The sequence below is a fragment of the Ursus americanus genome, chromosome 14 (genome assembly GCF_024610735.1).
Source record: "Ursus americanus isolate L20-20 chromosome 14, mUrsAme1.1.p, whole genome shotgun sequence".
Taxonomy (NCBI): Eukaryota; Metazoa; Chordata; class Mammalia; order Carnivora; family Ursidae; genus Ursus; species Ursus americanus.
The window spans coordinates 17,671,954-17,698,441 of record NC_142140.1 but is presented as its reverse complement, the minus strand read 5'-3'; the positions used below and the strand labels follow the sequence as shown (position 1 = coordinate 17,698,441).

At 37.5% G+C, this 26,488-nt stretch overlaps 1 protein-coding gene across 1 annotated transcript in view; it reads right to left on the bottom strand.

The window, feature by feature from the left end:
* The window catches only part of CNTN3 (contactin 3), a 328,940-nt gene that overhangs the window by 23,524 nt on the left and 278,928 nt on the right, over window positions 1-26,488 (bottom strand). The window contains exons 14-19 of the mRNA XM_045808104.2: window positions 14,110-14,227; window positions 13,127-13,285; window positions 12,878-13,027; window positions 11,338-11,408; window positions 10,099-10,333; window positions 7,714-7,829 (exon numbers count right to left, since the gene is read on the bottom strand). Of these exons, the coding sequence (XP_045664060.1) occupies window positions 7,714-7,829; window positions 10,099-10,333; window positions 11,338-11,408; window positions 12,878-13,027; window positions 13,127-13,285; window positions 14,110-14,227 (849 nt within the window). The remainder of the gene's footprint in view (window positions 1-7,713; window positions 7,830-10,098; window positions 10,334-11,337; window positions 11,409-12,877; window positions 13,028-13,126; window positions 13,286-14,109; window positions 14,228-26,488) is intronic.

The following is a 26,488-nucleotide window of genomic DNA, read 5'->3' as shown; positions in this document are numbered from 1 at the left end:
CTACAGCTCCTGGAGAGGGCATGAAAGCTCTGTGTGTGCCCCTTTCTACACACCATGTCTTACGCATCTCTTCCTTTTGGCCGTTCCTGAGTTGTATCCTATTTATTATAATAAATGTATAATAGTAAGTAAAGCACTTTCCTGAGTTTTGTGAGCTGTACTAGCAAGATTTCAAACCCAAGGAGGAGGCTGTGGGAACCCTTGACTTACAGCCAATCAGAAGTAGGAGGCCTGACATCTGAAATGGGGGGGGGGGCTAGGAGGGTTGGGGTGGGGGACTGGCAGTCTTTGGACTAAGCCCTTAATTTGTGGCATCTGAAGCTAACTCTAGGGTTATGGTGTCAGAATTGAACTCAATTTTAGGACACCCAACAGGTGTAGGAGGATTGGTCAGTGTGAGAAAAACCCCCCACATATTTGGTGTAAGAAGTGTTGGATGGATACAGCAGAGGGGAAGATTTTTTTTTTTCCTTTTATTCACCAAGCTAAGTACTCAAGTCCTAATATTCTGTGCATCTATGAAACATTGGAACTCCCAACCTCTTGGTAAGATAAGATAATTATTTTTCTTCAGAACCATAAAACCATATCACAAGCCAATATATTTTTATCTGGATAAGTAAACAGAAACAAACTCAAGGAATGTGAGGATTTAAAATGCTATCTCTGTCTCTGCAAGTAATTTAGTTATTCCAAAAACCAATGTCCCTGCTATGAGGAGTCCTTAATATCATTGCACATGAGATTTCACTTAATTAAAACTTAACACAAAATGCAATTCATAAAAGTAACGTATTGAAAAATGGCACTTTTTTTAGCCATTAAAGTACAGGTACTAAGTCAGAAATACTATTTTAGTAGACTAAAATAATTTCATTTCTACTTAAAGATTTTCAGAGAGACAAATATTTCAACTTATCTTCAAACATATTTAGATAAATACAAGGCAGGCAAAAATGCATTCAATAGTATTTTGGAAGACAAATCTGGATCTGTCTTCTATTCTTCTTTTCTTGGCTCTCAGTTGTAGGAGGGCTGACCTGTATGCTACATGACCCTGGCCCTCTGGCTTCTCACTGGATTTGGCCAATAGAAGATAGGAGATGGGAGTGTGGGAGGAGAGAGGCTAGATATTTATTCCCCTGGATCCCTCAATGCTGGGACACAGTTTGCTAGGGACTACCTTTGCCTAACAAAGAAAACACACACACACACACACACACACATACACACACACACACACACACACACACACCCCTGAAGAATACAAACTTCCAGTTATAAAATAAAAGTCATGGGAATCTAATGTACAACAATGGTAACTATGAAGGTAGGTCTTAAAGGTTCTTATCACACACACACAATTTATAACTATATGTGGTGATGGACGTTAACTAGACTTATTGTGATGATCATTTCACAGTGAATACAAATCTCAACTCATTAAGTTGTATATCTAAAACTAATATAATGTTGTATGTCAGTTCTATCACACACACACACACACACACACACACACACACACATGACACAGAGCTCCACTTGAGCAATCCTTGCTGACACACAGTTACTGCTCTCTCTGACATAACCAATCCTTCCTCTGAGCCAAAAGTCTGAACCATGACAGACTATGGACTCTGGGAAACAAACTGAGGGCTTCAGAGGGGAAGGGGGAATGGGATAGGCTGGTGATGGGGAGTAAGGAGGGCACATATTGCATGGTGCACTGGGTATTATATGCAAGTAATGAATCATGGAACTTTACATCAAAAACCAGGGATGTACTGTATGGTGACTAACATAATATAATAAAAAATATTATTATTTAAAAAAAACACAAACAAAAAATTAAGTTTACTAAAAATAATATTTAAGAAACTAATTTAAATTTTCATTCATTTTACTTTTGCTGGAAAAATAAGCTTTGAATAATTTTTAAAAACTGATTACCCTGCTATTATCACAGTTACAAAATTACTAATTTTCATATATAATTTGATACATCTCAGTGTAAATAAATTATCAAAGTTACTAAAAAATAGGGGTGCCTGCGTGGCACAGCGGTTGAGCGTCTGCCTTCGGCTCAGGGCGTGATCCCAGCGTTATGGGATCGAGCCCCACATCAGGCTCCTCTGCTATGAGCCTGCTTCTTCCTCTCCCACTCCCCCTGCTTGTGTTCCCTCTCTTGCTGGCTGTCTCTATCTCTGTCGAATAAATAAAATCTTAAAAAAAAAAAGTTACTAAAAAATAAAGTTGCTCAGCAAAGAATTAAAAAAAACCCCCAAAACCCAAAAGTCTGCATTTCATTCACTCGAATTCATTTTTGTCTGTTTCCTATTTGTTTAAATGTGTCACAATTGTTTCTATACAATTTTCCTAAGTACATTTGACTCATTCCATAATGAAGTTAATTCTTCGCCTGATAGTATGGAATTAGACTTCACGTGTATTTCCTTTTTTTTTCCCAGTAGAATTTTCACACTCTCAAAAAATTACTTAAATATTTGACATCTCTTTCCATTGTAATTAAAATGTTAGAAACCAAGCACATTCCGTACAGCTGTTTAGAACAGGAGTCTGGATGAAGGTGTCAGTGAAATTAATAGTTAGGCATTTTGCACGCATTTTTGGTTATGCTTCCCTCCCACGCATTTTAAAAAATCTACTAAGTTTCCCCCAAATGTGCTAATCTATATTATTTCACAATTGTAGACTTTTGTTTCAATCACTTATCCAGGTCATTCTCCCAAATTTTATTTTTTCAAGACACATAATGGCTTTAAGAAATTGATGGTAGATACCATGCTATGACTTTGGAGCTTTTGTTCCTCTGGCACCTGCTACCCATGAACTTAAACACTCTGCATCCTCTTTATCATGTCTGTATCTCTTGTTCCCATCCAGAGGGCACAAGAAAAGATCTGAGCCTGAGTGTTACGGCTTAGCAGATGAAACAAATTGGAGCCCAGGGAAATGAGCTCCTCAACTACTACTTGGTCAAATCAGAAAGAAAATTAGTCTAGATGCTAATGATGATGTGTGCTCAGCATGCCACATGGCACATGATCAACCCTCACTGAGATGAGAGAAAAGCAGGAGCTATTAATGATTTTAAAGCCATATTGGGAGAACTGCAACCCAGAAAGTTAGCCACATGACTGGTAATTAAACACTCCGCTAAGTCATTTGTTTTTCCATGTTAGTGTTTAAATCATTATTGAACCTAAGAAAATATATTTTTTTATCGTCATATAATTATATAAATTATTTCTTAAGATTCTTTCTCTTAGCTTGTTTTCTTTCTCTTCCTATTGAACAAGCACTCAGTAAAGAAATTTTAACTAGTCTCTTCCTATTTAACAAGCACTCGGTAAAGAAATTTTCACTATTTATTTCCTATCAACACTATAGTCATGCTACATTTGGATTTAGGTTTGCTGCTCTTTATACAGACAGGCAAGATGCGATGCACCCCAACCCACAATTAATTTCAAGATAAGTCCCATTTTCTCATTGCCTCTCCATCTTTTTGCCTCCTCCCCCAAAGGCAACACACCAGCACCAACAGAAACAACAGCCATAGAGCTACACACTTGGATTGTGCTAAGTGTTTCTATATTTCTTCACTGCTTTTCAAATTTTTCCTTCCAAAGAAATCTTATCCCAGTGACCAATACTCAAAACAGAGGAAAGCCCAAGTCTCTTTGGGCCATTTTGACAGTAGCTGCTTTATCTCATTTTATTCTCCAATGATGCAGTGTGTTATTTACTATTATCATCTGTATTTTAACTGAGCTTTGGAGAGCTTTAATAACTTGCTCAAGGCCACACAGCAGTAAGATAGTGGAGTCAAAATTGCATTTATTCAATCAACACATATTTTTTTGCATGACTCCTGTGTGCCAGAGAGGACTCCTGGCACTTGGCATACATCACTGAATAAACAAGCAGAGTTCCCAGTCCCTGGTGGAGCTTATCCTCTATCCTAGTGGAGTTGAATGCAAGTCTGTCTAATTCTAAGACGGTGTGGACTTAATAAGATACTACGCTGGCTCTCTTTGGATTCTTTGGTTTTCTCTTTCATTCAATCATTCTCTCTTTCCTGACAAGGACAAAAGAGGTATAATTCCGCTTTCTTATAGAATATTCTTATCAGCTCACATTTATGCATTGCAAAATTAGCATCTCTCTGCTCCCACGCTGCCAAATTTTCCAGCAATGGCTAAATTTGCCATGGTGCTTTGAAAACCACAAAGTCCATTTACGTATATTCTCTTGTTTATTTCTCTTAACTCTTCCACAAACTACAACCGGCTCTCAAATTATGATCCTGTCTTGTGGTTTGTAAAGGGCAAAGTTATTAAAGGGGATGTATATCTCAGTCTACTGTCTGAGGCATGCAAATTGTGTTTGTTTATTTTCTTTAAGTTAATTTGATTTACCATGGAGTTTCATATTCTGCTCAGCTAATGGGAAATTCAACCTCAGTCACTGCTGGGGCTCCCATTCCCAAAACCTTGCCAAGAAAACTTAATATTACATTGATTTGATCCCTTCAGTTCCCGGACGATGCTTGGAGAATGGGAAATCATTGATCATTGCCGAACGTGGGAAATGGAGACTGCCAGGTAAAAAGGTATGGGCCCCCCAAGATTTTGTAAGCCTCAGATCTTTGTTTCCCCCAAGGTCACCTGAAATTTCTCTTCTATTTTTTTCCTCAGTGACATTTTCTTTCTTCTTACCCTCCAGGATACATGGAACTAACTCCTTAAGGGCTTGAATTTTGCAAACAAACCTAGGAAGAAAGGGCTCTTGCAGGCAACTCCTCTTGACAGCCATCATCAACTCTCTTGAGGCAGAGAAGCTTAGAGTTGAAGAATTGCTTGAGGATATTTACTGAGGAAAATTCTATAAATTAATATTTCTACAATTCTTTTGAGATGCGGGTTGCACTTAGGGATTGTTTATTATTATGAGCCAGAGACTCTCAGAGAAGCACATTAAGTGTCCAATATCATTCAATACTCCCCACACCCTAAAAAGGTTAGGCCAATTACTGCCCCATTCTGCAGGTGTGGAAAACGAGGCTCACAAAGTTGATGGACTTTTCCAGCACAGTGAGTGGCAGTCAAGATGTGGCGTAGGTTTGAGCCCAGAACTACTTCCCTTTTCATCTCCTTCCATCCCACTTACCTTTCCCGACAATGCCATTTCTCTAATCACTGCGGAGCTCGTAAGGGATGCCCACCACCTTTCGCTGCTAATATTCACTGTCACAGACTTAAAGGAACTTTCCAACTAAATGTTTTTGGCTTCCTTTCAGGTGCTGATCAAGGCACTTTGTGGTGTTTGTGTGGTGTTTTAGTTCTTGTTTAAGTCTGGACAGCTCTGTCCCTGGTCAGGTTTCTCTGTGTCAGGCCCTGTGTTTCCCGTATCGAAGATGTGGGAAGACATTTCCCTATGGATACCTACTAAAAAATCTAAATTAACAAGATCCACTCCTAGATATTTGGGTTCAGTGAGTCCAGGGAGAACTCTGGGCCTCTGGGCGGGGGGGGCTTCATCTTAAGCATAAATTCAGGTAATTCTGGTGAAGGTAGTCCACTGTGCCATCTTGGAGCACTGCTGCTCTAGCCTATCTTTTCTTTACTTTATCATTAATATTTATTCAAATCAATGTCTGGTTACCGGGAACAGAAACTCTCTAAATTCAATTATAAAGGGAGTTTACTGAAAAGGAGGGCAAGGTGACATTATGAAAAAGAATAGAGCGAGTCTACTTGAGAATTGGACAACTGTCGAAGAGCTATTCTGTTTTGCTCACTGTCTCTACGGCTCCATGGGTCCTTGTCTCTTCCATTCACTGGAGCTGTGTGAGGGTATGTCTTCTCCAACTCATCTGCAGACAAGCTTTGTCTCGCTTGCTCATGGCCTTAACCTGAGAAGCCTGAACCAAGTCCTAAATTTGACGTATCACTGCATTACACTCAGTAGTTCCAATCTCTATATTGCTTAGTTTAACATATCAAACAAGAATCTGACTAGCTCAGCGTAACTGTCCATGGATCAGGTGGCCACCCTGGCATCATAGTTGGAGGTTATGTGGGCAAGTGGAGGGGTATATGGTGCTGGGTTGCAAATGTGCCTGCGTAAGCCTGCCACTGAATTAGGAGTTACAAGCATGAGGGAGGGTTCTTAAAACGATGGCTGTGGGTGGGAATGAAATCAGAACTATGACTCTTACAATACCACTGTCAGAGAAGTCTTCTTAAGACTTTACTTTTGGGGTGCGTGGGTGGCTCAGTTAGTTAAGTGTCTAACTCTTGATTTTGGCTCAGGTCATGATCTCAGGGTCCTGAGGTGAAGCCCCACGTTGGGCTCTGCTCCGCAGGGAGTCGGCTGGAGATTATTTCTCCCTCTCCTTCTGTCCCACCCCCTGCTTGCATTCTCTCTCTCTCTCTGGGAAATCAATACATAAGTCTTCAAAAAAAAAAAAAAAAAAGACTTTACTTTTTATCTTGCCAGTTCTCAGCTCCACTGCTTCCAGTTCTAACTGTTTCCTACTAAATGTGAGGCCGAGTCAGAACTGTTCTTCTCAATATTCAAAGCCATCTGTGACCTGGCTCTCCTGTGTCTATTTACAGTCATCCCTCCTATAGGAACCTTCTTCAGCAGGAAGGTCTCTACTCCTTTTACTCCTCCAGCATGCCATGCTTAATCTGGAATTTTCCATTTTCTCTGTTTGCTTACTTTTCCTTTAAAGTCCCATTAAGCCTATGAAAACTTTCAAGATTGCTCATCACTCTCGACCATTCAAACATTTCCTATGTCACTTATTCTGATCTTCATTACATTTGGTCTTGTGCCACCCTGTGCTTCAGATCTCTCATCTTATTTCTCCAGCGTTTTCTGAAGGCAAGAATTAGATCACAGACTGAAGGCAAGAATTAAGTTATAGACAGTTATCTTCTCAAGAGCCTAAAAGAGAATCATACAATGTAACGAGGCCACCAAGAAAGCAAGACAAAGAGCTGGAGGAAAATGATTTCCTGTTGGCATAAATATCCTTTGAACTTAAATATTACAGTTCAATCTCACTCTTATTTTTCAGTCAATCCATCTAAAAGATTTGGTCCATGTGATATATGATTTCCTTCCTTATTACTGTTTTCCCTTTTTTTTTTTAATATTTATTTATTTATTTGAGAGAGAAAGAGAGAGCATGTGAGCAGGGGGAAGGGCAAAAGGAGAGGGAGAAAGAGAATCTCAAGCAGACTCCATGCCAAGCGTGGAACCCAATTCAGGGCTTGATTATGACCCAAACTGAAACCAAGAGTCTGACGTCCAAATGACTGCTACCCAGGTGCTCCACTGTTTTTTCTTTTCTATCCCAAGTTATTTTCATTCAGCTTGTTAAGTTACTCAATAACTACGGATAATTACATGGGACAATGTGCTGGTAAAATTTCCTTTTTTTTCATAATAATATTTTTATTATATTATGTTATTCACCATACAGTACCTCCCTAGTTTTTGACGTAAAGTTCCATGATTTATTACTTGCATATAACACCCAGTGCACCATGCAATACACATTTCAACAGAAGTCAGACTTTAGTTTAGATGTCATTGTTAAAAAGAATTTTAAATGAAAGGAGACAAGGTACCACAACAACATACATACCTAGTCTAATTAGTTTTAAAAGAAATTACCTCATAGCCAAGTAAATGTCCGTTGCTTAACTTCCAAGGAATAGTGTTCCATGACACTTCAATTTCTGAGGAAGATAGGCTATTCGCAGACACTTGAGACGGAGCTATTGTAGGCTCTGTTTGGCAACAGAAAGTGAAATACAATTATTATTTTGGTAGTTATTTTAAAAATCTATGGAAGCTCTTATTTTCAAAAAAGCACTTTAACATATTTGAAAATCCAGTAAGATAGTTTATCAAAACATTTGGCACCATAAACCATGTCTTGATCCATTTCCATGCCTTGGGAGTAGATAGGATTTTCCTTGCTAAACAGCTACAGAAACCTCTTCTTGCCTGACACACTTTTTTCTTGGTATCTTTTCTTCCCTTTTTTTCCCTTTGTTCTCTTCACCAGATCCTTATTTCTCTCCCCTTCATCCCACAGCTCCTGCTCGGGCACTCCAATGCCCACACACGCTGCCTATTTATTTGTTCGTTTGTTTGTTTAATTTTGTCTTGCCAAAGTCGTGGTCTACAGAGTTCATTTATTCAATAAGCATTTAGTTAGTACCTTCTGTGTCCAAGGCACAGAAGAGGGGCACACTTAAATGAGATGGTGCAACTTCTAGGAGTTTACTGTTTTGAAGGAGTAGACAGACACGCACAGAACTTTTTATACAACAAATACCCTTTGTAAATAAACAACTCTTAGCTTGAGGGGCTCACAGTGATTCTCCTCTCTCAGGGCACAGCTCCGAGCAGGGACTTCCCCTCTCCCAATATCTATTTCTGTGTAAAATCGTCCTTCTTCTGGGCCATGCCGATTGATAGTGAGGCAGAGTCTTGGTCCAAGGAAGGTTCGATTAGATTTTCTCTCCTGAGAATTCAAAACTTGGTTTGGACAGATGAGAAGTACTTGAGGCCAGTCAAGCCAGCCTGGCACCCTAGAGAGGCAGATGGTTTCTGAGGCCCCAGAGCTTTTCTTGTTAATGATCTTTATGAGGTATGCTGTTTAAATCTTCCTTTGATTCAATAAATCCTAGTATATTTCCAACAAATCCTTCACTTTTTCATAGATCAGTTGAATCTGGTTCTGATGTTTGTAACAGAAAGATCTTTACTCATCAGTGATGGCAGAATAGTAATAGGAGGAAGAAAGTTCAGGGGGAGAGAGGGTAAAAGGCTGTGCTTGTCCCTCCTTCCAACTGCCAGCCCTCCCAGTCCAAGATGCACAGGGTAGGCGGTACCTGAAAACACCCTGGTTAACTTCCGTCCCTCCTCAGACCCCTGTCCTTGTAATGAAAATCCTTGGCTACTCCTGGAAATGGGGTCTGGCTATGAATATAAAGGCTCTTTTTGTGAAGGGTTTTCTACTACTTGTTTGTTTTTCTCTCAGAACTCTGTAGAAAAAGAGAGGACGAGAATAGTGTCTGGGGTACTAAAATTTGAGTCTTCTTATTATTTTAGACATGACAACCATGGACCACCTTCTGCAATTTACTGCAAGGTCTTATGGTAGAGAAGACACTGTCGAATCACATTTCATGAGTTCAGAATGGTTAAGAGCGAAGGCTCTGGGTTAAAATACTCGCTTGCTACGTCTGTATGGAGTTTGTCAAGTTTATTAATTTATTTCATTAAACTTCCATTTTCTTATGTATAAATGGGCCATACTAATAGTACCCATGTGTAATTCCTCCTTAGAAAATCCAAATTAGGTAAAGTCTGGTGATGGTAAGCATTCAATACATGTTACCTCCGGTCACGCTTATTAAGTAGAACGCCATGTGACAGCCAAATTCACCTGCTTGTGTCCTATAAAATGGCAATTTCATTTTATTCTCTCAGTAATCATATTTTCTAAAGAGATACCATAGTTAGGGCAGGAGAAAAAGAAAGGCAGAGAGATGGCACGGGTCCAGAGTGGGCTAGAACTGGTGTATCACATCTTCAAGCCTGTACATTGCACACCTCTGCCTGTCCCACTTTTAGCCTCCCTCTCCATTCTGCTAACGTCCTGTTCTCGGGTCACGGGAAACACCGTAAGATTTGAGATTAGGGCACTTCCAAGAGAATATCTTAATCTTATCACCAAAAGAAGAAGGTTGTCTTGGTCCAAAAGAAGAAGCTGTGCTCTGCCCTGCTTCACAAGCTGGAACTCAGAATGTACTCCTCATCCACAGATTCCAACCAAGAGTTGGATCCTCTGGCTCGCTACTGAGTCTTGTACTTCAAGTCAGCGTGGTTGAAGTTTATTATCTGGACTGTGCATCTAACTGTGACTTCAGTCATTATTCTTTTGAAGACATTTATCTGAAGTCACAAAGCACGTGCACGTCAGTTTTGGGAGCCTTAGTGGTCTATTAGGTTGGAACTGATACCCAATCAACGTGGTCTCCATACCTTCTTCTGCAGAGAACACTGTTGTCACCGGGCTAAATGGTCCTTCGCCTTTGTTATTATAAACGCCCACTTTAACTTCATACAGTGAAAATGGCATGATGCTTTCATTCCTAAAGACATATCTTGGGGTATCAGGAGATGTGACCACTGTCTGGATCCAGTTGGTAACTCCAAGAGGGCGGAAGGCAACAACATAACCAAAACCTTCACCATTCTGTAGTTCTTCGGGGACTGGCTACAAAGGAAAGACATATTAAATCACCCTTACACAGGAAGGCAAGGCAAAAATAAATGGAGCTCTAATCCTTAATCTTTTGCAAAGCCCATCACATAATAATCAACATCGTGTTAAGTGGTTATATAAAAAAAGGAGAAAAAGGTCAGCGGCACGGTCAACTGCTTTTAAAGAGACATATGCCACTCTTTCATAGCCATCCAGATGATTAATTGGAATTTTCTAAAGTTATTCAGATCTTTTGAGCATCCTGTAGCCCCAATCTGAGTTATGTGTCATAAGATATACCTTCTATTGAATATACCTCATCTCTTGAGTCAGATAAAAATCACCTAATCCCTAATGTTGACTTTATGGAAAGAAATTACCCACTGATATGATGATTAAGTACAAAGGAGTAAAACCATATTTAAAAAAAAAAGAAAGTAAAAACGAAGTATTAAGGTCAAAGCTATATTTAGATCATGTCAAAACTTCCTACTGACACTCCATCATGATCTCTTAACTTTCTATTTTTCCATCAACATCTTCAAATAACACAGCCAATTCTCATGCTTTCTGACTTTAAATGTGTTAATTACAATTTTTCCTAATTACAACATAAAGCGAGAGCTGAGAGCATGGCCAGAAAGCAAGCACCTGCTGGAATCAGTGGGAGTGCATCATCAGTGGGGTTACAGCTGCGCAGAAGGCCGTGAGGACCGCTTGAGAGCAAACAGCCAGGACTTGCCTCTCACCCCTATGTTTAGCAGCCAAACGACCCAGGGCAAATTATTTAATATTCTCTATGCCTTAGTGCTTTCATTTATAAAATGTTGCAAGAGTGAAATGAAAAAAAACAAAACACCAAAAACAAAAAAAAAAACCCAGTACTAAAAACAGTGATTAGCCTCGAGTGAGCTACTTGCACTACTACCACCTCCAGGACCACCACCAGCACCACCCAGGAGGCCATGATGGGAAGAGCAAACCCCTGAGGGGGAGGATGCTGCCCAGACACTTACATCCCAAGTTATCACCAGCTCAGACCGGCTCCCACCTCCTCCACTGACTTCGGAAGGAGGCACTTCTGGAACTGTGTAGGTCAGAGAGACAGAGATAAAACCCTATTTGCATCTGGTAACATTTATCTGGAAGAAGATTCAGGGTTGCTTATTTCTAATATTTGAAGTAATTTGATCATTGGCACATTATACACGTGTGTGTGTGTGTGTGTATCTGGATCATGTGAAACATACATGCAATATGTACATATACATATATATCTTTGAGGAGAACATCAAATAATTTATATTTGCATGAAATTATCGGATATTAACAATATCTCAAACAATAAGAAAAAATGACTCAGTACAGAGGTCAATACAACAAGGGAAAGTGATTCACCGGGGATGATGGCAAATGAATCAATCAGGAACATTTCACTTGTGACTCATCCACAGTCAAGATATAATTGTTGTACCAATATTGGCTTTACCTACAGAAATGACCTAGACTCAAATCCTCAGATCTTGTCATGAGCTGTTCTTTATAAACCTCCAGAGGCATTAGATTCCTTGCTTATACTGAGAACTTCATGCTTAGCAAGTTCTATGACACGACTAGAAGTTCCTGAAAGTGTGTCTTTTTTCACAGCTGTATCACCATATCTAGAAAGTGCTGAGCACACAGCAGATACTCCATAAATATGTGTTGTCTGAACAAATAAGTGGACTATAAAGATTGGCATGGTTCCGCTATTTCTCATAATTCCTGCCATAAATATCACATGCATTGTCCTGAGTAAAAAAGCATCATTAAAATTACTGAGTCGTATTCCAGGACTTCTATTTTGGCTTAGTTCCTAAAGTGATATACTAGCTATACTTGAAAATTCATTTTAATTAGTATTAATTAATATTACAGATTCTGAAAAGGAAAGTCTATAGATCCTCTCAGATGCCTCAGTAATGTGATACTGTGTACACTTCCTAAGTTTCAGTTTCTATGTTAGGATATTTTTAGACTTATAAAAATAGTCTTAAAGTTAATAGTTGCCCAAAACATAAAATTTTAACAATGATTCTCTCTTAATCTAATAGTTGAGGGATCAAAATATTCCTTATCATCAGTCGTTTGAGCTCATTCATGGAGCTTGGTGGTGAAATGAGATTTCCTAGCAGCAGAACTCCCAAATGTCATTATCCTACCAATTTGTCAATGCTTGTTATAAATGAAAACAGCATTTCCCCTGTTAACAGGGTGACTATGTCAGATAGTAATTATAACCTTAAGTGACAAAAACATATTCACTCAACATGCACTAATGAACGCTGATGATGGACTGAACTTTTGGAAATGTCACATTACATCAGAATCACTTACACGAGTGTCTTTTGACAAATGCCATATGGCCAGTTCTGCCATTAGGTAGGTCAGATAATTGCAACAATGGATTATTGAGGTTAATCCCTTGCTGGCCTGGAGACCAAGGCCGAGAGAAACGGAAATACACACCCAGGGAAACCTATTAACCCATTTTACTCAGAAAACAAAAACACTAACCTGCCTCTTCAGTTCTTACTTTTTCTGAGGGTGAACTGGGTTCTCCACCTCCGATTTTGTTACTGGCTACAACCCGAAATTCGTATTCCACCCATGGATTTAACTCGACTACAGTAGCTGTGTGTGTTTTCCCATCAATGACCTCAGGCACTAAAAAGGAATATGTTACAGAAGTAAGAGTATGCAGGTCTTAGTACTGACTTAAAATCCATCTATATGTACCAATGGCATTTGACTCTCCCCCTTTACCTGTCGTGGCAGTTTGCCAACCCACGGAGAAAGGTGTTCTCGCCTGGACAGAATAGGATATAACTGGGCTATGGTTATCTGTACCTTCTTTCCAAGACAGTTGGGCTGTGGTATCTGTAATTTCATCTACCTTCACATTTTCTGGTGGTCCAGGTGAACCTAAGGAAAGAAAAATGCAAACAGTGGGTAGCAATTCCATAAATATCATCTTCTACCCAAGTGAAGAATGTCACATGATCACTGTAATACCGACAACTGATCTTAATTTCGAAAGTACTTAGGGAAGAAGGGCATGTCCCTAGCAATACAACTACCACATTTTCTTTTTGACATTTCTGCTGTTAGATATTCAATTTGGATGTGAGTCAGTAATTTCAAAATCATAGTTTTCTGGGGCTGCGAATGACGCCCACTTTTCAAGGATTCTTGCACCTTTCCAAATACAACATCTTTGCTTTTGGCATGATGCCTTTTCCTTTAACCTACTGGTGCACCTCCGTAGTTCCCAGTTTGCTATCTAGAGCTGTTTCAGTCTATCACGCACACTGGTCATTTTCAGCCCAGTAGCAAATCAGTACCTTGGACAGTAAATCAGATTGGCATATTCTCTCAGGCATTCTGGCTGATCCTGGTTTTTTGGAAGTTGTCATATACACACTATCACTATTCTCTTTCATATTAAACTCTATCGCTGCATTAATGACATGCTCAAAAACACATCAGCTTGGCTGCAGCTGTGGAATGCTTATTACCGTGAGAGCTATTCGAAGGACAGAATTGAGATATTTATTTCATTGAATTAGCACCCATCCTTATCATCATAGTCTCTGATGTATTTGGGGGAGGATCAAATCAATAATATAACTCACATGCTCATATGAATTCTCATGGTTTTTTTCTCCAGTAAGGAATGCTCAGTTAAGATGTAAGATTATTAAAAACAAACAAACAAACCAACAAACCACTGAGGCATTAATGTCTACCTCTTACTATGAGGTCGGCGGCAGATGACACACTGTCCACCCCTGTCTGCACCATACACACATATTTTCCACTGTGTTTCAGCTGAATGTTTCTGATCATTAAATCGCCAGATGAACTCTGTTGGAAAAAACAGGTAATGAACACACTGTCATTTGGAAAACACAAAGAATCTTGAAGGCTGTAGCCAACACCACCATGGGATGAAACCCATATTTAGAGAGAAGACCAAGGAGGTTCAAGACTGTAGACTGCTACAATGGAATGTATGGAAATAGAAAGAAGTTGAAAACTGTACGTGGTTGCACACATAGATTGCTGTAGCTAAACAGACGACAAGCTTTCCCCTGGGCATTTATGGCTTCAGAAATAAATAAGGGCAGAGATTATGGTCTCTGAGTCTATTTACTTCCACTAGGGTGACACTTCTTTTTATATCTACTGCTCAGCACCAGCTCAACTCTGCTTTCCGGTTCCAACCTCTACGCAATTATCTGCCTGAGAAGAGGAGGGAAGCATTTAGGTATCTGGTGGGAGATAAATACAGCAGGACAAGAGGATTACCATGGTTGAAACACTTTTCTGAACATATTGGTGCTTTAAAAGCCTAAAGCTGTTTAATTCTTTCACTACAGAATGTAGGAACAGTCAGTATGAACCCCTCAATAAGAAGAAATTACACTTTAAACCCTAAAAATAACAGCTGTCCATAAAGACATTTGCTGGCATCCTCTAACACCAATTAATGGAGCAAATGTATTTCTAAAAGCTCAACTTCAAATGGTCCGCATTTTAGAAGAATATAAAATCATGTTCATAAAATTACTTACTGCAGGCCAGTTCCACACATTAGTAAAAATATGGATGAAAATAAAATGATTTGGAAAGCAAAGCTCTTTGAAAATGATCGCTGACTGAAACATCTCTAAACTGGTGCACAAGAGGAACCAATAGTGTTTATCTTATTAATTAAAAGGATACTTTTACTCTTGGGTTTTCCTAGTATTTTTTGAAAGACAGATTCCACTATCCCACTTTTAGGTAATTTCCTAAGATCTCTTACAGGGTAATTCCTTTAATATTGCTTCCTAGGCTTTGTATTCTGGATGGGCTATCTACTCTCTGTTGGTCAGATTGTGTGGCTTTCGCCTGAATGTCCTGAGTACTGGGAGAAAGCAGATGGGACGTGATTGATGGCCGTAATTAAATGATAATCCCAAAACTGTTAAGTTTGCACATTTTACTTTCATCAAGTTGAACTTTTTTCTTTCCCTCCCTCTCTTTTCTCCTCAGGGTTATTTAGAAATTTATCCCCAGGACAAAACTTTCAATGCTTGCTGACCTTTAGAAACTCTTCCGGTTTTATGAGCTTCATATACTCACAGGAGGTTGATTATCATTTCTACAGAAATCTCTCATTTTCAGGGAAGTAAGAACTGTTACTATGAAATTCCATCAAGGCATTGGGTGAGTTATTACTCTTCTCTAGGTTTATTTGCTTATTTTGAAAGCAGTTCAGTAAAAGAAAATTGGAACTGGACTTTCTTTATGTCCTTAGACACATAAATACATCTTTTAGGCACGTTGGCTGGTTATGTTTGTTGAAAGACTAAGGAAGGGACAGATATTGGATGTATCATTTCTTTCCACTTATGGTAAGGATGGGTGAAAGGAGAAAAAAACTTAGCTCATGTCAAAACCAAACCACCTTCCTGAAGAAATGTAGTTAGGCCCACCCTCAGGGGAAATATAATTTTTAATTATCTACTTACAATGCAGAGTGGAGAAAGGAAGAAATTAAATAAGACATGTGGACAGTAGGAACCACTGATTTTTTTCAGCACTAACATGAAGTTGAGTGGATGAATACATAAATGGAAAATAAAATATAGCAAAATTTAGAAAGGATGTTCTCTTTAATTTCTGTCTCTTTCAATAAAACATATTTATATCATTCCTCTCCAACTGCTTCTTCTTTCTTACTGTATCTATTCTTTTAATGGATCAGTATACAGAGTTAAGATTCACCTTAACAAAAGTTAATTGAGTGTTTGCCATGTTAGGTTCAATCCAGGATAGTGAAGTATCTAATACATGGTCTGTGCCCTCTATAATGTAAACCCAAGTCAGGGTAACAGATATATATACATGTGAAGCAAGTTATTTTTATAAGTTTAGAAAGCTTATTTCATGAAGGTTAAATAAATTTGCATGGCACAGACCATTTGTAGTTAACTTCAGAATAAATGAGACAATTTCAAGTCCTTCTGAGGATGTGGAGCAATTGGAACTCATGTTAACAGGAGTATAGATTAGTAGGACCATTCTAGAAAACTATTTAGAAGTATCCACTAAGGCAGGACAGACGCATAATCAGCAATTCCACTCCTAAGGATACACCCTACAGAGATGTATGCATATGCTCACCAAAGACATTTACATGAATGTTTATAGCAGCACTACCCATAATAGCTAGAAAAGAGAAACGAGCTAATCACCATCACAATAAAGTAGATGAATTAGTGTAACACTCATTTAAGGAAGTATTATTAGACCGGGAAAATGAACAAATGATAACTATAGATCAACGTGGCTGCCTCAATTTCAAAGATATAAACTGGATAGCATAGAGCACATTACAGTAACCTATTGTATCACAAGTGTAGATTATGGTTGCCTTTCCAAGGATGGGTAGTACTACAATGAGGCACCATGACGACTTCTGGGATAAAGGTCATGTTGTTTCCTGATTTTGGTCCTGGGTACTTGAGTGTGTTCATTTTGTAATTATTCATTGAGTCATACACTTATGATCTGTGCATTTTTTGGGTAGAATATAATGGTTCTTAAAATGCAGTTATTACATACAGCTATATGTTTAAATGTTCCACATTAAATAAGACCATAGGCTGAAGTGGTCAAATAACATGATTCTATCTAAACTCCAAATTCTTTCACAAAAATGAAACATTTACTACTAATAATTTAAGTAATTATGTTATTAATTAGAACATGTTATAATTTATCAAGATGTAATTGAATATTCTCAGACAGTAAAAAAAAAAACAACACATAAAAAAGGAAAAGACAATTCCCAAGGAAAGTTTCACTTATATCAAACCAGTTCCTATCCCCATCAATTTTCATTGTTAATGGCTACAGTATAGTTAATTGCTGATTAATTGTGATAAAGGTGAGAGAAGAGGTGTATCTAGAAAAACACAAGTAAAATTAGTAAACTGTAACTCAATAAAGCTGAAAAATTTGTCAAAATGTGGAAAAGCAGTACTCAATAGATTATTTCTCAACATGTTTATCAATAAAATTGCATCCATTATTTAGATATATTAAGATTCAAATAAAACATTCTTAGGAACACTATTAATTCTTTGAATAACAAATAGCCTGCAGTTTGTTATCTATTAATTTAGTTTGTTAGTATATCTTTGTATTGTTTTCCTAAACTCTCCTTCCTCCCCTTCCCTCAAATACAGGGGATCAGAACTGGGCAGAGGCAGAGTCAAAACTTCATTTTTTTGGACACCTCCTATCCCTATTTCCCTCAAAATCTCCCTTTCAAAGCACAACAGTGCAATTTCCAGTCTTTCCCTTTTCAGTTCTGCTGATCAGAGATTTACTCAGAAATGGAGCGTTTTGTAGTGGGACAGGCCTATTCTGATGGTTTACACAGGAGTTTAAGAAGCAGGAGACATTTCCCCAAGCTATACGAATTTTAGTTCTTTCTGAAATGCCTTATCTTTTAAAAATACGCTAATTCATTCAAAACGGTCTATTAAGCATCCACCTGTACTTTAGTCGCTGGGGATACAATAGTGAAAAAAAGTAACAGTCCATGTGTTCATGGAGCTTACAGTTGAAAGACAGTCATTAATCATATGACTACCACAAATTGATGTAAAATTATAATGTAATAATGCAAGCTCAAAGTACTTAGAGGAATCTATGATTTTCTGGAGTTTTGGTGAATTGATAGTTGAGCTGAGATTTGCAATATGAGTACAAGTTATCTAAAACAAGAGGGTTATAAAAAATGGTTTATACTAGGGCACTTAAATATATACAAAGACCCTAAGGCAGGTTAGAACATAATCTATTTGGGAGTATGAGGGGAGAGAAGATATCAGGGGTATAGTTAATCCACAAATTGTTCTTTTGTCCCTAGAAAACTTAAAGTTCATTGTAGATCATTTCAGGTTTGTGTTTACACCTTGATGACAATAAAATTTTGAGTTCTTCCTACTTAAAAAAATTTTAAAGCTTTGCTAGATTTACTTGATTATCCAATTATTTGTTCATGTAATCATATAGATGTCTCCTAGAAAACAATTCAATTTCCAGAACATGTTACAGGTATAAACAGTAAATGGATTTATAAGCCAAAACATCTTTGAAATAAATGTTAAGGGAAAATTCAGTGTGCATGAAATGAAATAGAAGAGGAGCTTATTAACTTTTTCCCTATATTTTCTTAGATGATGATGCTAATGGAATTTTTGATGTAATTTAAAAACCGCTCTGCCCTGGAAAAAAAAAAAAAAACCGAAATTGTACATGATGTGATAACCCATGCCAGGTGAAAATAAATAAGCAGACAGATCATTAATAATTACAGGTAGGCTGAAAGTACACTGTGATATCTACCATATGCTAAAAATCAAGAAGTAAAATAAACCTTAGAACTCAGGAAACCTCATGAATGGTGCAAATGTAGCATAAACTTTCAGTATAACAAATTATTAGCAAAAACTAATTCCCTAGTAAGCACTCTCAATGTAAATGCTGCCGCTGGCCTGCCAAGAAGCATAATTTTCCAGTTTAAGGGGGAAGGAAAAAGCCTTTGATGGCTATTTGGAAGGCAAGGTTGAATAGGTGGTCCTCCTTTTTGTCACTTTATACAACCTGTTATTGCATTGATTCCAATATTAATCATTCATCCCATCGCTGGGTTGCCTTCCAAATCCTGACACGGCTTGTAAATCATATGCAGGTGCCTTGAGAACAGTCAAACCTGCTGGTTGCTTCTGGAACCTGGGTGGTGTTTTCTTCTGTGAAGATCCCTGAAGGAATTGCTGGTAGACATGTATTTCTAACCAACCAAATTCAAACTTGCCCCCCATCAACCCAAGACACCTGCAGCGAGGTCACTTCCATTACAAATGCACGCTGTTCATACAAGGAATAGAAATAATTAGCAGCCACTGAAACATGGAAAGGTCCTAATACTGAACAGTCTTAGTTTTGTTGACTAACGACTTCATCTGAAATTGTCCAATGCTTGCTTGTCCAAATGGGTGATATTTAAAGGCAGCTAATATGCAGTCTGTTCATATCAAAATATGCTCGATATTCTTTGATACCAATAAACTGGAATAATTGCTTCATTACTGGATTGAGGGTCCCAGCTTGTTCCATCGTAACTATTTTTGGGAGAGTGACACACAAAAAAGGATAAAAACTCAGTCAAAGGCACTTCATGCATATTTTAGGTTGTGTCAAATACCCATTTGCTGTAAAGGGATCAGCTTTTCTATTGCAACATCAAGTTCTTATTAACAACATGGGACTTTTTTTTTCTTTTCCTGGGTGGTGGTGTGTTGATGGAATATCTAACTAAGCATTTGTGGCATCAGGATGCCTAGTGTTTGTTCTCACAGTAATTTTAACTCGGTGTTTTCTAGTGACTTCATTCATCAGAGATATACCTCCACAATTATTGTTTGGCCATAACCTAGTACGAGGGCTCTTCACTTACTTTTTTCTTAAAATTATAAACTTTCTTAAACTTATATTTATATGGAAATTGATATGGAAAATGTATGTCTTCATCTTAAATGGAAAACTGCCGACCAAAATAATAGTCACCTGCCAAAATGAGTATAGTGAGTAGAAAGCAGTGCAAAGGCACAGTGTGAAAAATAATGTAAACGGACATTTGCTAGACATGTTCAAAGTCTCTGAGACTGAGACCTTTGCTCTCTTAGTTAAAAGGGGAGATTAGCGACTATTATAGAACCATTAGTGACAAACCAAACACCATATTGAACTATTCTCCTTGATTTAACCTAAATGATTGAAACAAAATTAAAATTAGGATAGATCTCTCATTCTACCTTATTTATTATTGCCTATGGGTACATGGTCTGTGTTTTGCAAAACATGGGGCTCTCCAGTTCACTACACCCAGCAGTTCTCAGTGCAGCTGGACAATAAATTCACCTGAAGAGTCTTTTAAAAAATACCAGAAATGCCTAGGCCACATCCCAGAACAATTAAATCAGAATAAACTAGGAAATGGAGATCCTCTACCTGATTCTAATGAGTAGTCAGGGTCAACAATTGTGATGCCTCCTGAGAGTTCCCATTCTTCATCTTCACTTCTTTTATAAATAAAAGGCTCTAAGTAATCACTCACATATTTTCCTAACTCTAAAATTCTGTAACTAATAACTGCATGAGAAAATCATTAAGTTAGGCAGTTTACTGATGGACTCATAACTAAGAACAGCAATCCTGTACATATTTTAATCAGAGTACGGTCGAGAAAGCCAGTTTTTGAAACAGATGCCGTAGGTCAATCACAAGGCACATTTCCTTGTAATTAGACTGCCTTGGTATGTTCGCCATATTAAAAAAAGAAAAAGACACTGAAGTAATTCAACATGCTGATAAATTTCTATAGATTCATACAGAAACTTACTGATAGTATGAATTACTCTAGGATTTCTCTGGATTTATGAGACAACTCTGACACAGAATGAAAGTATTTCAAGTCATGAGAGACTACCCCGAGTAACAATTAAACTTGTGGATCAGATCTCTCTTTTTAAATCCTTATATTACAAACTTAAAATTAAGTAAGAGGAGATTTGTAGAATGAAAAGACTAGTATATAAGAACAGGAATCCACTCATACACAGGCATAAAAAGTCGTTTCATGGAAACTTGACCAAGCTGTGCCAAAAATCTTATGTTTACCTGTAGTTCCAATTACTATTGCTATGTAATAAATTACCCAAAAGTTAGTGGTTTAAAATAACAATGATCATTTATTCTACTCTGGATTGTGTGAATTGAGCAGAGATCAGTGCAGGAAGTTCATTTCTATTATAAATCTCATCAGCTGGGGTGGCTGGCAGGGGACTGGAAAGCCCATTTACATGACTGACAAGTTGAGGTGGGCTGCTGGCTGGGAATTCAGCCATACCTGTGGGCTGGGGACTTTAGTTCCTCTTGAGGTAGACCTCTCCACAGTGTGCTTGGGCTTCCTCATATTATGGTGGCTGGATTCCAAGAGAAATTGTGCTGATGGAACAAGATAGAAATGCATGCATTTTTACGAGCTAGCCTTAGCAAACACATAGCATCACTCCTGCTGTTTTTTTTTATTGCTCAAGGCACTCATAAAGGACTAGGTTTCAAGGTAGAAGGCATAGATTTCACCACTCAGTGGGGAGGAGTGTCCAAGTCTTTCCTAAAGAAGAGCATGTTGAGTAAAGGATGTTGTTATAGCTATCTTGGCAAACACGGTTGGCTACACTCCTCCAGAAATCTCTGTACCTACAATACTGCCTCTTTTTTGGGCGCCTGACCTATATGCACTATATATAAAATGGTTCCTTCATCCCCTGCCTTTTTCTTGGGTTCCTCCCAACAGGAGATCTGAGGGAGAGAGAACAGTGAGTTTGGGGTATTTATTCACCAAAATTTATCCTTGCAAGGTTGTTTTGAGTGGCTATACTCAGGACCCAAAATAGGTTAAAAACAACAACAACAGCAGCAACAACAACAACAACAACAACAACAACAACAACAACAGTCCTTGCCCGGACACCCTTCCTTTCATGTCAGTAACCTCTGTGAGTCAGAAAAAGGACTCCTAAGCAGTCAGAGAGAATAAAATTATGACCTCTCCCAGGAGAATTGCTCAGAAAGAAGTCTCACTATGTTTATTACAACAGCAGACCAATGTATTCCAACAGTTTTCCTGAGACTTCAGAAGTGTAGGTTTTCATCTCAAAGTCTTACTGAAGAAGATTAAGAAAAAAGACTAAGTTTAATGTCAAATATGACTATTGTCAGACTATTTTTCTGGTAAAGAGTATGATTTAAAATTTTAGAGTCAACGTAAGAAAAACTGTAAAAAATCAGAGAGTTTAGTGTCATAAGAAAAACCTAAATTTTCTGATTATTGTCTGACATTTTAAACTGCCCCAAAGGAACCATTTATTCTTTACTTTCTTATTTAGGTCCAGATCAATTAAATGGTATATGTAACTATTGTATCTTGCAAAGTAGAATGATTTTCTTTCTGAAATTGGGACCTAACATCTAAGGCAGCATGAACAATTACAACTCAATAATAAAACAGCAAATAACCCAATTAAAAAATGGACCAGTCACCCTGACTTCTGGTTCTCAGACAGTATATAAGCAGCTTAGCATCACAGTCTATTTTAAAAGCAAGTACAAAGTTGAATGAACTGAAAAATCAACAACTCATCTTAGATCTGGCACAGAAATGAGGTCATAGAGAAAATCACCGCCTCCTAAACTGGAAAAAAAACAACAGGTAAATATAGAGAATCCTAATTTACTGGAGTAGAAACCCACGAGCAGAAACCTCAGGAGCCAGTAGTGGGGGTAGAGAAACCCGAATGTAACTGATGAATTGCTGGAGGGTCAGTGTGGACAAGCCTGAGAGCTACAACTCCAGGGAACCCAATCAGAGGGAGTTCCCCACACTTCTGTGAGTTGTTCCTGTAGGAGCTCTTCAAGGTTCTCACAGTGAATACTGGAGAAAAATCTCCCTGTGTTTCTGCCAGGGAAAGGGAACAGGAACCGTTTACTATGTTGAAATAAGCCAAAGCATTCTGTTCTTAACAAGGTTCGCTTTCAGGAGAAACTATTTTACCAGAGCCTAACCTGCTGGGGTTTTTATCAGACACCAATACATATTCTAGGGGAAAAGAAATACCCAAATCCAGCTCCCTCTGGACTTCAACATGGGGAACAGAGATAACTTCAAGCCCTGTGGACGTCTCATCAAATGGGGGAGGGGAAGAAGCACAGGTGAAGTTCACAGTCCAGGAGAACAGGTTCACCAAAAGAATGAGACCTAATCAGGATTACAGAATGCTTTCCCTCCCCCCACACTTTACACTACATTAGTAGTGGCCAATTTACTGCCATTCTTTTCCCCTAGTACACCATCTGCCTTTCAACAAAAAATGACAAGGCACATCAAGAGGCAAAAAACACAGTTTGAAGAGACTGAATAAGCATCAGAATAGGCACCAAGTATGGCAAGAATTTGGAATTATCAGGCCAAGAATTTAAAAGAACTACAATTAATGTGCTAAGGGGTTTCATGGAAAAAGCAGACAATATACAAAATAGATGGACAGCGAAAACAGAGAAAGGGAAATTCTAAGAAACAATAAAAAAGAAATGCTAGAGATCAAACCACTGTGACAGAAATGAAAAATGGTTTTGATGGGATCATTAATAGACTAGACATGGCTGAGAACACAATCTCTGAGCTTGAGGATATGACAATCAAATCTTCTGATACTGAAAATAAAAGAGAAAAGGGCTGAAAAAAAAAGAATAAAATATTCCAAAAACTATAGGATAACTACAAAAGGTGTAATATACGTTTAATGGGGATATCAGAAGGAAAAAAAAGAGAAAGGGAAAAGAAGTAATATTTGAAGCAAAAATGCCTTAGAATTTCCCCAAATTAATGTCAGATACCAAACTCACAGATCCAATAAGCTCACAGAAAATCAAGCAGTATAAATGCAATAAAAACTACACGTAGGCATATCATATTCAAACCTCAAAAGAAATCAAAGGAAATCTTGAAAGAAGCCCAAGAATAAAAATACTTTACCTATAGAGGAAGGAAAATAAGAGTTACATCCACTGTCTCCTCAGAAACGAAGCAGGCAAGAAAACATGGAAGGCAATATTTAGTGTTGAGAGAAGAAACCCACCAATCTAGAATTTGGTACCCTGAAAAATGAAAGGAGAAATATACACTTTTCTCAGGCAATAAAAAATATTAAGGAAATTTGTTGCCAGTAACCTGCCTTGCAAGACATGTTAAAAGAAGAGAGAAGGAAAATGATAAAGGTCAGGAACTTCGATTTTCATGAAGGAAGAAAGAGCATCAGAGAATAAATAAGTAAATATAAAGTAAAAACTTTTTTCTGCTTATTCTTAATAGATCTAACAGTTAACAGTTTATTCAAAAATACTGTTATCAAAGTGAATTTGATTTTATATATAAATATAGATATATGTATACGTGAAATGAAAGACAGAAATCATAGAAGGGGTAGGAGGAAAGAATTAGCGATATTTAGTTATTATAAGGTTCTTGCACTACCAGTGAGGGTGTGCACAGTTATCTGAAAGTAGAATTGGATTGATTGTAAGTATATATTGCACACTCTAGGATAGCTACTTAAAACACAGTATAGTTGGATATACTAAGAAGAGAGAGAGAAGAGTCGTACAAAATGTTCAATTAAAACAACAAAAAGCAGAGAAAATGTGGAAGGTAAAGACAGAAACAAAGAACAAGGGCAACAAATAGAAAATAGAAGAAATATGATAGATATTAATCCAACTATATTAATAATCTCCTTAAATGTCAAAGGTCTAAATGCACCAAGTAAAGATGGAGATTGTCAGAATGAATTAAAAAAGAAGAACCAACTTAATCTTGTCTATAAGAAACCCACTTAAATATAAAGACACATATTGAGTAAAAGTAAATGGGTGGAAAAAAAATATACCATGCTAACTCTAATAATAAAAAGAGTGGGAGTAGCTGCATATATAAATTTTTTAAAAGATTTATTTATTTATTTGAGAGAGAGAGAGAAAGAGCATGAGCGGGGGAAGGAGCAGAGGAAAATAGGGAGAGAGAATCCTCAAGCACACTCCTCGCTGAGTGGAGAGCCCAGAATGGGCTCAGATCATGACCTCAGCTGAAATCAAGAGTTGGCTGCTTAACTGAATGAGCCGCCTAGGCACCCTGGAAGCAGCTTTATTAATTTCAAAAAGAGTTGATTTAAAATAAGAAGAGTTACCAAAGACAAAGACAGGCATTACCTAATGATAAAGTGGTCATTATTCCAAGACATAACAACTATTAATATATATATATACCTAACAACAGGGAACCAGAATACATAAAGGAAAAAACTGATAAAATTGTAAGGAGAAATAGATGAATCTGCTATTATGGCTGAAAAACTCAAAACCCACCTATCAAAATGGACAGATCCAATAAATAGAAATACAGTAAGAATATAGTTGAACTGAACAGCACTATCAATCAACTGGGTACAACTGATATCTATAGACTCCTTCATTCAACAACAGCAGATTATACATTCTATTCAAGCTCACGTAGAACATTTACCAAGAAAGATCACATTATGGGCCGTAAAATACACCTTAATGAGTCTGAAGGGAAAGATATCCTACAATGTCTGCTCTCAGACCACAATGGAATTGAACTAGAAATTGGTAACAAAAAGATAGATGAAGATAGTTGGAAAATCCCCAAATACTTGATATTAAACAGCATACTTCTAAATAACACATAGGTCAAAGAAAACATCTCAAGAGAAATTTAGAAATATTTTGAACTAAATATAAATGAAAATATAATTTATCAAAATTTGTGGCATATAGATACAGCAATGTTTACAGGGAAATTTCCAGCATTGAATGCATATATTAGAAAAGAAGAAAGATATAAAATCAATAATCTAAATTTCCATCTTAAGAAACTATTTAAAAAAGAGAGACAATTCAAAAGTAAGCAGATGAAACAAGATAATAAGTTTAGAAATCAATGAAATTTGAAACAGGATATCAATAGAGAAAAATCAATGAAACCAGAAACTGATTCTTTGAAAAGATCAATAAAATTGATTAATCATTGGTCATGCTAATTAAGAAAAGAAAGAGAAAACACAAATTACAAAATGAAAGAAGAGGTACAACTATGGATTCTATAAACACTAAAGGGTTAGCAAAGGGATACTATGAATAATTCTGTGTCCACCAATATGATTACCTAGACGAAATGGGCCAAATCTCTGAAAGTCACATTCTGCCAAAACACATATAAGAAGATCCATACTATTAAAGACATTTAATTAATAATTAATAACTCTCCAAGCAAAAACAAAAGACCCAGATGGGTTCACTGGCAAATTCTACCAGACATTTAAGGAAGAAATTATATCAATTCTCTATGATCTCTTACAAGACACAAACCTAAGGGAGTATGTCCCAACTCATTTCATGAGGCCAGCATTACCGTAATTAATACTGAAA